Source organism: Lampris incognitus, chromosome 2 (assembly GCF_029633865.1).
Source record: "Lampris incognitus isolate fLamInc1 chromosome 2, fLamInc1.hap2, whole genome shotgun sequence".
In the NCBI taxonomy this organism is placed as follows: Eukaryota; Metazoa; Chordata; class Actinopteri; order Lampriformes; family Lampridae; genus Lampris; species Lampris incognitus.
The window spans coordinates 48047838-48065644 of record NC_079212.1 but is presented as its reverse complement, the minus strand read 5'-3'; the positions used below and the strand labels follow the sequence as shown (position 1 = coordinate 48065644).

Sequence of the window (17807 nt, the reverse complement as noted above, 5' to 3'; positions counted from 1 at the left end):
TTAGGTCCAAGAACTGTGTTGAGATGCTGAGGTCGAAGTTAATGTTACTCCTACGAAACAGAACTCAGTATCCCTGTAGAACCTTCTCCACGTGGCCCGAGCTGATGCTCGATGGCAGGTGGCATTTACAATCCGGAATAACACGGCACACATCACACCTCAAAATAACAGTCTGACAGAACCGAATCATAAACACAAATAAAACACATAAAAGCGAAGTAATTCTCTCCTGATGTGGATTTAAAGGTCTGGTCTCTCCTGATGTGGATTTAAAGGTGTGGTCTAGCAGCTCAGCACATGATAAACCTATTGAATACTGACGGAATGAAGAGATTCATCTGCCTCTGCAACCTTTCAGTAAGAAGTCGCTGAGAGAAAGACAAGTTTTATGTACCCAGGTCTCTTGGACGTGCCAAAAACCCAGTCTGAGCAGTGGGCACACTCGAAGTGATAAGACCCTCCCATTCAAATTTTGATTGACAGGCGAAATGACAAGATATTCATATAGGTTCACGCGCTGGTGTGTTAACAACTGTAGGTTCGTGTTTTTTGAAACATGGCGGCTGTTCATCCGTGTCATCACGAGCCAGAATCAGACCCAGAGTAGGACTGTGGGGATTTAGTGGATGGCAAGTTGGCAAGTGCTACGAGATGCCATGCTCTTTGTACCCACCACAGCTAGCATCAGTTCCTAACGTACTGTAGACCAGCGACTGCCAGGCCGGTTCACTCGTCAGACTTCCCAGACAGGATCCGGTTGTGTCACTGTCACGTGGAGCTGGCTGGGACGGATTGGTTAAAAGGAACCACCCACTCACATCGTGTCGTGCAGGGTGGGCTGGAACAGACTCTAGCAGTAGCTAGCAAGCGATGCTAGAGCATCACTATCTATTTGTCTCCATAGTGGAACTGCGTCCAAAAATTCAACCAATCGATTTCCAACTGACTTTCTTACATAAATATGGTACTCGTAAGCCCCAGTCCCCCCCTTTTTTCTCCCCAATTTCACTTGGCCAATTACCCCACTCTTCGAACCATCCCGGCCGCTGCTCCACCCCCTCTGCCGATCCGGGGAGGGCCGCAGACTACCACGTGCCTCCTCCGATACATGTGGAGTCACCAGCCCTTTCTTTTCACCTGACAGTGAGGAGTTTCACCAGGGGGACGTAGCGCATAGGAGGATCACGCTATTCCCCCCAGTTCCCCCCCACCCCTCCCGAACAGGCGCCCCGACCGACCAGAGGAGGCGCTAGTGCAGCGACCAGGACACATACCCACATCCGGCTTCCCACCCGCAGACACGACCAATTGTGTCTGTAGGGACGTCCGACCAAGCCGGAGATAACACGGGGATTCGAACCCAAGTTTTTGATAGAGCGATTAGTTCAGGATTCATTTTTCTTATGAGGCCAGAATGAAAGACGTACATGACTAATATACTGAAGACCCCACTGTGTCATCCTTACCCCAAATTGTCTCTTACCCCAACTGTACCAATAACAGAAAAAAAGCCTTACGCTTTAAGCAACCATCAGCTCTGCAGTCATGCCAGACCCAGTTTTTGTGAACATCATTCACCTGTAGGCTCTTTGTTCCAATTCCTGATATTTTTACCATCGTTGTTGAATGACTTTTTAAATGAAACACAATGAAACCTTGAATCCCAGAATAATCCAGGTAGCCCTCTACGTGACATCGTCGCCAAGGGATAAATTATTGTAAAGCAGAAACCAAATACCATACACTTATGATATACTTACTGTGTTATACATACACCTTTACATGCTGTTAAGGTATAAGAAACCTACAGAGTACAGAGCAGTGCAACCATAAGTTTAGGTATTAGGTATCATGCTGTTTCTTCACCTCTTCTCCATTATTCACCCTGACCGCAGTCGGGGTGGAGGTGATGCTCGTGCTGACTTTGCCTGTCACTGTTGTCTGCTGCTGTCCATTCACATGCGCCTTCTTTAGCCAGTCTTTCTCCACATATACTCTCACCTCCCCCACCGTGCACCTCTTGGCCGCATCCAGAGTCAGGAGCTTACCAAACATCTCCATGGCCTCCGGCGTGAACTTCTTCCACAGAGGGGGCACATCCTCCTCTGCCTTTGGCTTCTCTTCCATCCGGAACCAGTCAGCAAACTCCTGGTAGAAGTCGTCAGTGTCCATGCAGCGCTCCCAGGGGAAGTAGCCCGTAAGAATGCAGAAAATCACTACCCCAAAGGCCCAGGTGTCCAGACTGGGCTCCACGCTGAGCGGAGGGGTGGTCACTTCTTTCTGGCCCTCTGGCAGGACCACGGCACACAGCTCCGGGGCCATGTAAGGCAGGGTCCCCGTGATGTAACTGATCAGGGTGCCTCTCTTCTGGGCCAGGCCGAAGTCAGCTAGCTTGACCTGGCAGCAGAGGCTGTCCAAGAGGAGGATGTTCTCCGGCTTCACGTCGCGGTGCACCAGGCCGTGGCTGTGGATGAATTCTAAAGCACTGGCGATCTGAAGTACGCAGCGCTTCACCGAGGACTCTGGGATGCCCACCTTCGAGAACAAGACAGGGTAGACATAGGGTGCTTTAAGTCAAGTCATTTTTATTTGTATAGTCCAGTGTTTCCCAACCCAGTTCTCAAGGAACCCCTATCCTGCAGATTTTCTTTGCGACCTTGAATAGGTACCTACTCGTAGTTATTCAACCAGTCAGCAATGCATTATGTCAGATGTTACACACCTTGCATAATTAAGTGCTGTGGGATGATTGGTTGAGTAAGTACAAGCAGGGCTAGCTATGCAGGGTTACAATTAAAATCTGAGGGTAGGGGTTCCTTGAGGACTGGGTTGGGAAACGCTGGTATAGTCCATCATCACAAATTACACATTTTTCCTCATGGGGCTTTACAGCAACACAACATCCTGTCATTAGACCCTCGGATAAGAAACAACAACTCCCTATAAAAAAAACCTTTAACAGTGAGAAAAAATAGGAAGAAACCTCAGGGAGAGCCCCAGAGGAGGGATCTCTCTCCCAAGACGGACAATGTGCAATGGATGTAGTGTTTAGCTAGTTTAGCTAGTGTTACCCAGGTATAAGGTAGGGTATAATGCAGTGCCCCTCTCTGTATCTGTGTCTGTATGTGTTTACCGCTCAAACCGTCTGTTGGATGTGGGGGTTGTCTGAAATGGAAGTGGTTGAACTTCTTTTGATAGTTACATTTAATTACATTTTGAACGTAACGTTTTTTATCTGTTCACAAAATATAAAAACAACAATTAAGATCACGAATTAATTATGTACCTCACAACTTAACCCACATAGTGACTCGCGCACCTGCAGCAGCATTTGAACCCCCACCACCTCCTCCTCCTCACATAACTGCTACTCTGAAACGAGTTACTTTGAAAGAAAAAGTACTTTTTTTAATTGTCAGATGACTTAGCTCAGATTATACATCTGCTCACAAAAGATGATATCCAAAATCTTTATTCTCTTTCATACTACGATGCAGCTAGATGGAAAAAAAGAGTTCCCCACAAAACACACTCTGGGGTGACGGGCCAGGTTTAAATCAGGCAATAAAAACCGTTTTGTCTTCAACAATTCTGAGCATAAAATCATATTTCTCACAGTGAGTCTCTGTTACAGTCATGCTGAGGCTGGAAGCAGTTCTGGGCTTATACAGCTGAAAATGGGTCTAAAAACGACCATCCTTGATTGATTGTGCGTCATTGTAAGGGTCACAGTCATGAATGTAGCACATTTTCACTCGTCACTTCCGGCTTTGAGGTCAATTCATTATGCGTTACACAACAAGCAAACTTCTTTTTTATGTTACCCCCCCTTTTCTCCCGAATTGTACTTGGCCAATTACCCTATTTTCTGAGCCGTCCCGGTCGCTGCTCCACCCCCTCTGCCGATCCGGGGAGGGCTGCAGACTACCACGTGCCTCCTCCGAAACACGTGGAGTCGCTAGCCGCTTCTTTTCACCTGACAGTGAGGAGTTTCACCAGGCGGACGTAGCACGTGGGAGGATCACGCCATTTCCCCCAGTCCCCCCCCCCCCTCCGAACAGGCGCCCTGACCGACCAGAGGAGGCGCTAGTGCAGCGACCAGGACACATACCCACATCGAATCGAATCGAACAGGCGATCCCCGTGTTGGTAGGCAACGGAATAGACCGCCACGCTACCTGGACGCCCTCCACAGCACGTAAACTTAAAACGAGAGAATGTATTTATCCCCACTAAAGACGCCAGGTGGTCATCGTTAGTACGCCCAAAACCGGTAAACTCACCTTGGGCTGAATAACAGCGAACAGGTCCCTCCCAATGACCAGCTCCTGGGCAAAGCCGTAGTGCTCATTGGACTGGAAGGCGATGCCGAAGAGGCCCACAATGCAGGGGTGGCAGGACAAGTGTAAGGAGATACAATACTCCCGCAGGAATCCCTGCAGCTTAGTCGAAGCCTTGGGCATCACTTTCAGGGCCATGGGAGTTCCTGAAAGTCAGCCACACTGTGTAATCGAAGTGTGTCAGGCCTGGAGGGTGTGTGTGTGTGTGTGTGTGTGTGTGTGTGTGTGTGTGTGTGTGTGTGTGTGTGTGTGTGTGTGTGTGTGTGTGTGTGTGTGTGTGTGTGTGTGTGTGTGTGTGTGTGTGTGTGTGTGTGTGTGTGTGAGAGATACTACTGGGTCTGTAAGCCTAATAATTGTTGTACAAAGTTATGACTGTATGATCAAGGACCTGTTGTGGCTGCAGTGATTCAAAACCTCTGAAACACCAGTTTTATACCACAATCGAGTTCTAACTCCTCAGCTGGCATTTGCCTAAGTCCGAGAACTGGAGAAGGGGAGCTGGGCCAGGGGGAGATCTGAGTGACAGGGGTAGATCCAGGTTATTTCAGGTGGGGGCACAGGGGAGCAATGGTTAAATTTCTTGCACAGTTACACAGTGTACTTATTTCTTCATCATGTTTGTGTTGGCTACATTAACTTTTTCATATGACCTTTTCATGTTGCACTGTCAACGGGAAAGTGTTAATGGAAATGTCCCCTTGTTCACGATGGTCTCATCAGCATCTGGCTCTTATGTGCCGCCAGGGACGCTGGGAGGCATTTTGAGTTGGGGGTGCTGAAGGTCAGTGTATAGTACAATACCTGTACCCCATTGAACTAAACAGACAGATACTTTATATCTAATGATTTTGACCAAAGAACCTCACACGAGACAGCGAGCCAAAGCGATTATATTGTAGCGAATTCGGGGGGCAGCCGGGAAGCGCCGCGAATCCGGGGCGACTACGTTAACCAGTCGACTAAAGGGTCCGACCCGATGGCCGAGCGGCAAGCGAGTCTACTCATTCGTGATCGTTACACTGGGGGGCCCCTCCTTCGGGAAGCACTTCAGGCTACCGACTCCCTCACGCCTCTGGGCGCACGCGCTTCCGGTGGCATCACAAGTCCCACTTCTGACACCAATGTAGGGAATTCAGGGGGCTGCCGGGACAACACATTCTCTCTCCCTAGGCGTCATTTTCTGTAGATTATTCAAGTTCCTTATGCGTCAGCATATGATGCTTTTCACCCACCCTGGGCTTCCATTTCTGAAGCCCGGAGCAGTGGTCTAATTTAGAGAGAAACGCGCATGCGCCCTGCTCCGGTTGCTCACGCATACTCGTGCTATTGTACTCGTGCATGTCACGGGAACGCAACAAACAGTCACTGAAAACCGACTAACAGTGTCCAAAACTCCTCAACACTTCGTTGCTTTAGTGAATCAGGTCTTAACATATAAACAAAAGCACCGAGATTATCCGAGGAGCACAGATAGTTCATTTTTACCAGCGTTTTCAAAGCCATGCACCCATACTCCAGCGCCTTCTGGGGAAAAGACCAAAATAGTCGATCGACGAACGAAAACAGGAAATATGATGGGTTCGTGAATTACCACCCCACTGTTACTTTTCCAAAGCTAACCTAATCTATTTTGTTGTTATTCAATCGTTATTCCAATTAATACTGTCAGTAGACTGTAGTATCGTTCAATGCACGAGCCCATCATATTTCCTGTTTTCGTTCGGCGATCGACTATTTTGGTCTTTTCCCTGAAGGCATAGACGAACTGTTGAACTCCGGATGCGTGGCTTTGAAAACACTGGTAAAAATAAACTACCTGTGCTCCTCGGATAATCTCGGTGCTTCTGTTTATATGTTAAGACCTGATTCACTAAAGCAACGAAGTGTTGAGGAATTTTGGACACTGCTAGTCGGTTTTCAATGACTGTTTGTTGTGTTCCTGTGACATGCCCCCAAAAAGGCTAGCAATTAGCCATGTTAATGTAAACTACTAATAAGACAAGTTAGTCCCTAGCTAACGGGTCTGACCCTTTAGCCGAGCGGTTAGTGATGTCGCCTTGTGGTGCAGTACACCCCGTATCGAATCCCGCACCGGGCAAGAAAATAACCGGTTGTGGTGGACACGTATTGGGGACAGAATTCAACCCAGGAACTAAGGGTTAAGTCATGGTTGCCCTGGCAGGTTAACGCAGGGTTAAGTTATGGTTGTCCAGCCAGTTTTCTGGTTATTCTTGCCGCCTCCGCTCAGTCGAGCTGGGGGTTTTGTTTGTCTCGCTGATTTACCGTGGATTAAAGAAAGTTGCCTACACGGCTAAAGTGTGAACCTACGGTCTTCTCCGTTCCTTCGGCTCTACACTGGTGACCCCGACGTCGGTTTTCGGATAAGTTTTCTGAAACCACACACATTATGGCTACGAACGCCGTTGCAATTAAACTGCCGGAGTTTTGGGAGTCTTCCGCGGCTACATGGTTCGCGCAGGCTGAGGCACAGTTCGCGCTCAGAGACATAACAGCAGACGAGACCAGGTACTACTACGTAGTGGCAGCGCTGGGGGGCGCTACGGCTTCCAGGATAAGCGGTTTCATAACCAACCCACCGGCCAATGGTAAATACGCCGCACTTAAACATCTCCTCCTTGAAACTTTTGAACTGTCAACAACGGAGAGAGCACGTCGCCTCTTCGCAATTCAGGGCTTGGGAGATGGCAAACCATCGGAGCTAATGAGCAGGATGTTAAACCTACTGGGTCAAGAAAAGCCATGTTTCCTGTTTATGGAGCTGTTTCTGCGCAACATGCCGCCCCACGTCCAGACTGCGCTCGCTAACTCCACCATCACTGATCCCCGTGAGCTGGCAAAGGAGGCTGACCGATTCTTCGTCGCTACACAACGTTCCTCCCATGCCGGGGTGCTGGCTCCTACCTTCACTGGCCTCCCGCAGACATCGCGGGCGTGGCCCGACGGTGGCGCCACAGCATCAGACCGCTACAAGCCCTCTGGACTCTGTATGTACCACGCTCGATTTGGTGCGAAAGCTAAACGGTGCCGTTCCCCCTGCAACTACAGGCCGACGGGAAACGAGAGGGCCAACACTCAGTAGTGGCCATGAGTGTTGGCGATACGAGCAGGCTACTCTTCATCCTCGACACCATCTCCGGTCGGCGATTTCTTTGTGACACGGGCGCACAGAGAAGCGGGCTCCCTGCTACTGACGTCGACATCATGGGCGGGGAGCGGGGCCCCCAGTTGGCGACGGCTGACGGCAGCCCTATCCACACCTACGGCGTGCGGTCTGTAGAACTGTGTTTTGGTGGACAACGTTTCACGTGGGAGTTCGTCATGGCCAATGTAACGCTTCCCCTCCTCGGAGCTGATTTTTTGTGCGCTTACGGTTTGCTAGTGGACATTCAGAACAGCCGTCTGGTCGATGCCTTAACCTTCTCCTCCTTCGCATGTACGCGGAGGGAAGCGGCCTATGCAGGTCTAGCCAACTCTCTCTCAGAGGCAGACAAGTTCAACCGCCTCCTCGCTGAGTTCCCTGACCTCACCCAGCCTACCTTCTCTGCACCCACCGCTAAGCATGGGGTGGAGCATCACATTGCTACGAAGGGGCCCCCGGTCTACGCCAGAGCCAGGCGTCTCGACCCCGCCAAACTCGCCATTGCCAAGTCTGAGTTCGAGCACCTGGAACGCATGGGGATCATCCGCCGCTCTGACAGCCCGTGGGCGTCCCCACTCCACATCGTCGCTAAGCCTGATGGAGGTTGGCGCCCATGCGGGGACTACCGCCGACTAAATGACGCCACCACGCCCGACCGCTATCCTGTCCCGCATATCCAGGACTTTTCTGCAAACCTGTCTGGCAAATGCGTCTTCTCAAAAGTCGACCTGGTCCGTGGTTATCATCAAGTTCCCGTGCACCCCTCAGACATCCCCAAGACAGCGGTGACTACCCCATTCGGCCTATTTGAATTCCTACGAATGCCATTTGGACTCAAAAACGCGGCCCAGTCCTTTCAGCGGCTGATGGATTCAGTGCTCCGTGGCCTTCCTTTCATCTTCATCTATTTGGACGACATACTCATCGCCAGCGCCTCCGAGGAAGAACACCTGTCCCATCTTCATGCCCTCTTCACACGCCTCAGCCAGCATGGGCTGATCGTCAACCCGGCGAAGTGCCGGTTCGGGCTGACAGCCATTGATTTCCTCGGGCACCGCATCACTGGGGACGGGGCAGTCCCCCTGCCCTCAAAGGTGGAAGCGGTGGCGGCCTTTCCGCGCCCCCAAACAGCTCGTGCGCTCAGGGAGTTCATCGGGATGGTGACATTCTACCACCGCTTCATTCCCCGAGCCGCCTTTATCATCCGGCCACTGTACGAGGCGCTGAAAGGCATGTCCCCCAACCAGGCGGTCGACTGGACAGCAGAGCGGGACCGTGCGTTCACCAAGACTAAAGCTGCGCTCTCCCAGGCTACCCTGCTAGCGCATCCTTCACCTACAGCGCCTATTTCCATAACCACGGATGCATCGGACTATGCTGTTGGTGCAGTTCACGAACAGTGGGTGGGGGGGGGCTTGGCAGCCTTTGGCCTTTTTCAGTCGCCAGCTTACACCCCGAGAGCGCAAGTATAGTACTTTTGACAGGGAACTTCTCGGTCTCTGGCTCGCCGTCCGGCATTTCCGTTTCCTGCTAGAGGGCCGCGAGTTTACGGCGTACGTGGACCACAAGCCCCTCACGTTTGCCATGTCCAAGACGGCCGAGCCATGGTCCGCTCGCCAGCAGCGACAACTCTCCTACATTTCGGAATTCACTACCGACATCCAGCACGTCGCTGGTAAGTCTAACCAGGTAGCTGACTGCCTCTCTAGGGCAGTGATTGGAGCGGTCCACCTAGGCCTTGACTATGCACAGATGGCTGCTGACCAGGCCACGGACCCGAGCATCCTCCGTCTCCGGGCCTCCGACACGGGGCTACGCCTGCAGGACGTTCCTTTCAGCGACACAGGTGTCACCCTCCTGTGTGACGTCTCCACAGGACAGCCCAGGCCCATCGTCCCGCACAGCTGGAGACGCCCCGTATTTGAAGCTGTGCACGGCCTCTCTCATCCAGGCGGTAAGCCATCCGTGCGCCTGACCTCTGCTAAGTTTGTGTGGGAGGGACTTAAGAGAGACGTGAAAGCGTGGGCCGACTCGTGTGTTGCCTGTCAGCGGGCTAAGATACACCGCCACATTAAGGCGCCCCTGGAACGCTTCGCAGTGCCGGAGAGACGATTTGACCATGTCCACGTCGACCTGGTTGGTCCCCTACCCCCCTCCCATGGGTTCACCTACCTCTTCACTGTGGTGGACAGGACTACGCGCTGGCCTGAAGCTGTTCCCCTGGCATCCACGACATCTGCTGATGTGGCCCGGGCTTTTATTGGGTCGTGGGTCTCACGTTTCGGTACGCCTTCCGACCTTTCATCTGACCGCGGGCCACAGTTTACCTCAGAGCTATGGAATGCTGTGGGTGAGGCTCTGGGCGTCAAGCTTCATCGCACTACCGCCTACCACCCTCAGGCGAACGGCCTATGTGAGCGCTTCCACCGGTCCATGAAGGCTGCGCTTCGGGCTACTCTCAAGGACTGCAACTGGGTCGACAAGCTCCCATGGGTCATGCTGGGCCTGCGGACCGCCCCGAAGGAAGACCTACAAGCCTCCTCTGCGGAGCTGGTGTATGGCACGCCGCTGCGAGTCCCAGGCGATTTCATGCCCAATGCAACGCGTCCCTGGTCAGCTGTGGACCAACGAGCCTCCTTGCTGGACGGGGTCAGAGCTTTCACACCCGTCCCTACCGCCCAACACGGCGCTCCGGTGTCCCAGGTGCCCCCAGGTCTGCAGTCAGCGGACTACGTGTTCATCCGTCACGACGCACACCGCCCCCCTCTGCAACCCCCTTATGACGGCCCCTTCCGCGTCCTGGAACGGGGAACTAAGCACCTGGTGGTGGATTTTGGGGGCACGGCCGAGCATGTTTCAGTGGACCGAGTTAAACCCGCACACCTGGACTTGACGCAGCCGTTGGAGTTAGCCCAACCTCCTCGTCGCGGTCGTCCCCCGGCTCCGCCTCCTCCCCCCGTGGAGGCCCGAGCTGCCTCTTCTGCTCCTCAGGCCGACCTCCACAGGCCCGCGTCAATGCCTCCCAGAGACACTCCGGCCCCTGTTATCCGGAGCCGCCGCGGACGGCCTGTCGTCCCCCCGCGCCTGCCTGACTTCGATTACTAGGGCGAATTCTGGGGGGGGCTCATGTGGTGGACACGTATTGGGGACAGAATTCAACCCAGGAACTAAGGGTTAAGTCATGGTTGCCCTGGCAGGTTAACGCAGGGTTAAGTTATGGTTGTCCAGCCAGTTTTCTGGTTATTCTTGCCACCTCCGCTCAGTCGAGCTGGGGGTTTTGTTTGTCTCGCTGATTTACCGTGGATTAAAGAAAGTTGCCTACACGGCTAAAGTGTGAACCTACGGTCTTCTCCGTACCTTCGGCTCTACACGGTTACATTAGCAATTTAGCTAGCGGTGGCTATCGGGTGACCCGTTCATCTGGAATACTTGATCTCCCGGCATAGGTTTCTAATAGGGATTATTACCACAATACACCGTAAATTGATTTTACTCTGGAATTCTCCTAAACGGGTGTTGCGCCCCCTTTTTAGCCTATGCAATGCAATGGCACGCCGGGACTTGGGGTTTACTCCCCCTGATGCGGTACCCGCAGCTACCTACCGGTAAACACACCTTATTTTGATTAACGTTAAATAAACCCCATGACTGGAATTTACAATCACTCTCTATCACTACTTAGACTTCAAACCTAATAATGTGACACATAAGCTATCAAGTGACAGCCATTTATCTTGCAGAACGTACCAAACTGACCGAATGCTGCACAGGGAAGCTAACGTTAGCTAGCTAGCTTGGTAACGTTAGCGTTACCTTGTGAACTGGTCCGACTCTCTGACCGACCACCCTGTAAACATCATCTCGCTGCACCCATCTCACCCGGGAGGGTGGTGGTGGTGGTGGTGGTGGTAGGGGTTGGGAAGGTCCAGGGATCTCTTCCAAACCTTGTAAGATGGATTCCTCCTCCACGCTATCTAAACTCTTGAGCATCGCCTCACCTTCAGAATCCATCTTGCCAACGAAACGGAAACAGGAACAGGAAGTCTTTTTATATGTGCGTGTGGGGTTTTTTGGGTGGTGGGGGGGTAAATATCATATAACGTTAGTTATTATAAAGATTAAGGTAAACATGGACACCAGATATCGAATTATTATATAAGGACCGGAGGAGAAGTGTCATTTTATTATGCAAGGAAAAACAGAATTACAAAGACAATGTATAGGCCTACAGATTTATTCAACTTTATTTGGAAATGCTTGATTCTGATTGGCTGGGAGGGGTGTATGAACACGGTTATAATGTAGCCTACATGTCCCATTTACCTCATAATTTCATTTGGCAGTGTAACTGGAGATATGACTATCTAAAATAGTTGATACTGCGCCCTCTAGCGACACACTGGTAGGCTAAAGTACAATGATAACTAGCGGACTGAAGACGATTATGGAACTGCCTGTTCGGACGGTGTTTCGCACGCAAGAGTTATTCGATTTGTATGCCGGGGCGGTCCGCGGCGAAGGCGGCTCTTAACTATACCCCAAACCCAACCTTTGGACCGCCCTGGCATCCAAATGGAATGTATCTTGTGCGCGAAACACCCGATAGGCTAACATGTTGTGTAACGGTAAACAAATGCGAAAACGTGAGCAAGGAAATAAAGCTGCAGCTCTTTCCCTTCTCGTTGGCGTCTCCACAATGTCACCAAACCACATATTATGCGCCGCAATTTATAGTTTTTATGAATTTTACTCTTGGGAAGCTTGGACATAGCAACAGTAAATACGGGGGGCGGGATTGATTGATTGATTGATTGATTGATTGACTGACTGATTGATTTTGCACACATGTATGTAGCCAAACAAAAAAGGCCAGCATTATGGTGAAATAGCAAGGAATACTTTTAATAGCAATAGCCTACATTTCCGATCAAGAAATCAGTGCATAAGCCTAGTGCATGCAAGGAATCGCTATCTAGCGACCCTCAGAGCAGTGCGCATGCGCGATTCCGTCTAAATTAGACCACTGCTCAGGGCTTCAGAAATGGAAGCCCAGGGTGGGTGAAAAGCATAATATGCTGCTGACGCATAAGGAACTTGACCAATCTACAGAAAATGACGCCTAGGGAGTGAGAATGTGTTGGCCGGGAAGGGAACCGCCGCCGGAGCCGGGACGCGAACCCAGGTCGCCCATGGTCGACCACGCTAATCAGTGGCCGAGCCGTTAGCCAACGGGCTAGCGAGTCTACTCATTCATGGTCGTTACAATATAATTGCACAATGCACACCAAAAGACATGACAATTATAAAACCCGACTTGGTTTACCCCCCCCCCCCCATGATAGAGGCTTACGCCATATGCAAAGCAAAAGAAATCGTGTCTAGCTCCGTTATGGAAACCTGCTTTAACAACACCTGCATGGGTTCAGTATCTGTAACGCTTACTGCTGCTGAGTTAACAGGCAGAGAAAGGCGAGCGATCTGAAGAGCAGGTATGGAAAAACAGCCAACCTAAACCACTTGGCAAACATTTAAACATCAGAGCAACCATAGAAATTATAGCTAGCATGGGGGGGGGGGGGGGAGAGTGAGCCAGAGCCAGACTACAAAAACGGGTTTCCAGACACAGCGACCGTTGACACGCTAAACCAGCTCCGGGCCGCTGCTTGCCCTTTCAGGGATGGACGCTGAAAACAGATCATCAACGTTCTTCCTTGGACTCTCGCTTAGGAACGTTTTTGAAAAAGAAAAGAAAATCTCAGATTCTCTTGCCACAGATGCCACAGACACTTTCCCCCTCGGTGCATTGTGGGATTTTAGAACAACGTGAGAACAATAGAATATGCGGTCAGCGCATGTTTGTGTTGTTTCGCCGTCTAGTAACTGAGATTGCTGTTGGCAGTATGTTTACCCATGGATGACGTCATAAGAGCTAACTTAACGTTAGTCACAAATTAGAAAGTCAGCTAGCGTGGACATTGTAACCGCTATGTGACATTACACTTTTGCTTTTATTAATATTCCTTCTCACGAGAGCTTATGGAAGGAGGTGCTTGTTGTTACAGGGGAAGTGACGTGTTATAATTACGGAGGACCGCGAGGAAGCAGCTTAAATAAATCTTCCACCATTTCACCGTTTTTACATCGCTGTAACATCCTCAGTTTTCACTCGACTCGGACACATGATACGTCAAAGTGTTGGCAGACTTCTTGTGACACTCACATGTTAAAAGTCTAAGCTGTGCTATGTATGGTTTTTGGGATACGAGCATCTGTTCAGGGGGTGCGCACCCATAGAAAGTGTAGGAAAGGGAGGGGTGAATTTGTTTGGTTGAGATCGAATATCAACAATCTTCCCCCAGAATCGCTGAATCCACTTTTAAGTTGCCCTAACTTGAAGGCTGGCGTGTTCTCTGGCATTTGAAGCACACAATGACTGACATCACTAGGAGCCAATGAACATAGGGGGGCGCACAGGGCGTCGCCAATCAGATTACAAGGGGGGCGTGTGTCCCCGCGCAACCGCGTAAGATCCGCCTCTGCTGAGTGCATTATTATAGCGTTATTAAGTGTTTATATTAAATAGTTATTTTGAATTGTTTATATTCCACCTTGTCTTCTTGCGATGATTTATTTGAATTAGGAAATTTAAAAAAATGATAGAGATTCTGCACCTCATTCCCCAAGAGATATCATTATAATAGTGATATATTATATGATATATAATAATATAATATATAATAATAACATATAATTAGTTTGAGCAAATAATACAATTTTATGATTCCTGTCCAGAACCCCAAATCTCGGTTTTACCAAAGACGTATGTCGTGTACAGTCCAAACTGCAGTCAAACCTGATATTGTGGGTTTGTTCTCCAACATCTGCAATATCAAACAGATACTCCACCCAGTTGCTTTATTGAAACTCAGCCATCTTCTGTTATACATCCATAAAATGTCCCCCAGCTGACCTACAGAACACTCTCCTCAGGTCCCATAGCTGATACGCTGTAGTTCATTTGGTCTCTGACCTTCCTGTCCATGAGCTGGCTCCGATGTGACGCTGGCCTCATTCAAATTCTCTCCAAGTCTGCTCACTGCTACGCCTCATCTTCACTCCTCTCTGTCCTCGATGGACTATTCTTTCTGTCTCTGATGGGCCAACAGTCTTCTCATTAATGTCTGCAGAATAACTCCGCGTCCTTCATAAATAAGCTAAAAAAAAAAACACGTCTTTTCATGGACTCCTTTGCATCCTTTTTTTGGGGGGGGGGGGGTTTCCCTCTTTCTTCCTCCCCAATTGTACTTGGCCAATCACCCCATACGAGCCGTCCCGGTTGCTGCTCCACCCCCTCTGCCGATCCGGGGAGGGCTGCAGACTACCACATGCCTCCTCCGATACATGTGGAGTCGCCAGCCGCTTCTTTTCACCCGACAGTGAGGAGTTTCGCCAGGGCGAAACTCCTCACTGCCTCCGTCCCGCTATTCCCTCTTCCCCCCGGACAGGCACCCAGACCGACCAAAGCAGACGTTAGTGCAGAGACCAGGACACATACCCACATCCGGCTTCCCACCCGCAGACACGGCCAATTGTGTCCGCAGGGCCGCCCTGCCAAGCCGGGGGCAACACGGGGATTCGAACCGGCGATCCCCGTGCTGGCAGGGAACGGAATAGACCTCCACGCCACCCGGACGCTGTTTTGCATCATTTTTACGTCACCATTTCAACGCTCCTCCTCTCGCTGTAAATGCTTTACTTTATCTTATTGCCAGCTCTTGTGCAGCTGCTCACTCTGACATCGGGGGTGTCCGGGGTGTCAGGAGCCTGATTCCTATAATTTTTGTGAAAGCTTGTGGCTCAACCCGTGTTGGAGTTCAAGGCAAGTCCAGTGTTGACATGTACATTATAAGCTGTGATGGGAAGGACTTTCAGTTAACCACCTGAAATGCTGAAATACACAATGTTCTCAATCTGCTGTCAATGTCACGATACTGACAACAGTAGTGTCACTCCGCTGATTACACCCCAGTTACACCGTCACCTGTTACCTTAAAACATTACTTAACACTAGCACCACCGGGATTTCACTCCTACCTAAAACGACCACGGGAGGTCAAAATGACCGCCGGTGTTTAAACTCTATATTTTCTGTCAAGATAAATATCCAATTGAGATATTAATGCATTACATATGTTAGTATGTCTGTTATGAAACGACTGACATAAAAATTAACATTTTAACAACTATAATATTATTTTTCAAACAATTTAAAATGGCCGCTGTCCAACGCCTGTAAATACTGCAGCACCTCGGTGGTAGTCATGGTGCGTCTGTAACGGCGCCTGTAACCAGACATGTTGAAAATAATCACAAATCAAGTTTAGACTATTTCTCTGCACTGGAGGGCGCTAGTGTGTTTCTAGGACAGAGCAACGAACTTTACGAAGGAAATAACGCGACCAACACACGTCATAAGTAGTGACATGACGCGCACGATCACGCGCAAATTACGAGACGGTCATTTTGACCGCTCATGGTGGTTTTAGGTAGATCTTATCATAACCTGTTCTGTGTGCAATTGATGTAAAACTCACTTTAAATGCAAATATATGTAATTTTAGGAGAAGTCAGGGAGCGGCAGGTCTGTGTTATTTTTTTTTTCTCTCCACAAAGTTATTAAACTTTGAAAATCCATAACGGTCATAATGACCGCCGTGGTCGTTCTAGTGTTGAAATCGAATACTCCCTTAAAACCCGGAAAAGAGCACATCCACACGGAGTCGTACCCCTGCAGCGGTGCGTGACCAGCAGCACCTTGCCGTACTTGCCGCGGCCGATCTCCTTGATGACGTTGAAGTGCTCCGTGATCTCCAGGTGGCTGAGGCTCTGAGCCGTCAGCTCCATCAACTCGTCTATCAGGCTGCCGTCGGCCATGCCCAGCTCGATCATCTTTCAGAGAACGAACACAACACATCCGTCACCCTCAGTTCCGGTCATGCGCACATGCGTTTCACAGCCGTCTTGTGCAGGACGGAAGACGGAGGTTGTACAAATAATGGACTCACTGAACACAAAACCACAGCTCAGTATGGTGACGCGTCATGGCATGAATGGTAACACTGCAAAGTCTAACAAGTTAAGTTAGCAAGTTAAGTTACTTCCAAATATCAGGGGACAGATCACCTTGGGGAAAGCGAATAAATGAACTTAATTGTCGACTTATGTGAACTCATTTCACATAACTTGACACAATTAAGTTAATTGTTCAAGGAAATCCTGATTGTTTTAAGTAAACTTAACTTTCAGAATTTACAGTGCGTCTTTTAGATCACAGCAGGACTGGAACAGCCAAAATAATGCCAAGTAGAATAATGTGCAAGGGCAAAACGACAATTATCATGCAAAAATGGAAAGAACAAGCATTATCTATCTATCTAGCTATCTAGCTAGCTATCTATCTATCTATCTATCTGAACATATGTTAACATTTTTTTCAGCCTTTACTGTAAGGTTTCCTTTTCCTTTCCTTTTTCAAACAGCACAAAAGACAACACTGTGTTGTAGTGTGTAACCACGTTAGTTTGCACAGTTAAAACAGCGTTTCTGGATGGCATTTGGGGATTTTGCAGCAATTTGGAAAATGCTCCCCGCAAACTATTACTGTATTTTCGTAATTAATGAATTATTGATTACATTATTGATTATACTTAAAAGTGATTTCAATAAAAATAATGCAAAATAAGTAAATACAAAAAGTATGCAAACTTTCCAATACACTGTCAACAAGCATGGTTCAGTTGTGTATTTTGGATGGCGTTCTGTCTCATAATTGTCATAAAAATTTATTTTTGACAACATCGACTCTTGCAACTCGATATCAAGTTCTACGTATTCTCTGTTTTTTCAGCAATACCTTTTTTAATTTTCATTTTAGATTCATTTTTCTTTAATTTCTTCATTTTACTGTATCAATGGTATATTATTGCTTTATTTCAGTCATTTATTAATTCAAACATTACTTTTTATTTATTGTATTGTTTTAACCTGTTTTTAGTGAAGTGCTATAAATAACATTTGTGGTTATTCTTGTGGTCATTATTGTGTGGCGGTGACGAGACATAAAATAGCCACCGATATGAATAATCTAAACATATCCCCAACATATTTCCAGAACCGCAGCAGCAAAAACAACAATTTGCACATGGTCAAACGGATGCAGAGTGATTCCCGGTACTGCCAGCTACAGCTGCAGGTTTCCAGTCCTACCTGTTACACTCCTGCCAATGCAATGAAGCGGAGGCTGAAAC

At 49.2% G+C, this 17807-nt stretch overlaps 1 protein-coding gene across 1 annotated transcript; it reads right to left on the bottom strand.

The window, feature by feature from the left end:
• Positions 1-1842: 1842 nt before the first annotated feature.
• si:dkey-8e10.3 (serine/threonine-protein kinase SBK1) lies at positions 1843-16449 on the bottom strand. The gene is made up of 3 exons (XM_056299920.1): positions 16287-16449; positions 4284-4486; positions 1843-2535 (listed from the first exon to the last, which is right to left on the bottom strand). Exons 1-3 carry the CDS (start codon positions 16447-16449, stop codon positions 1843-1845), a joined length of 1059 nt encoding a protein of 352 aa, XP_056155895.1.
• Positions 16450-17807: the final 1358 nt, after the last annotated feature.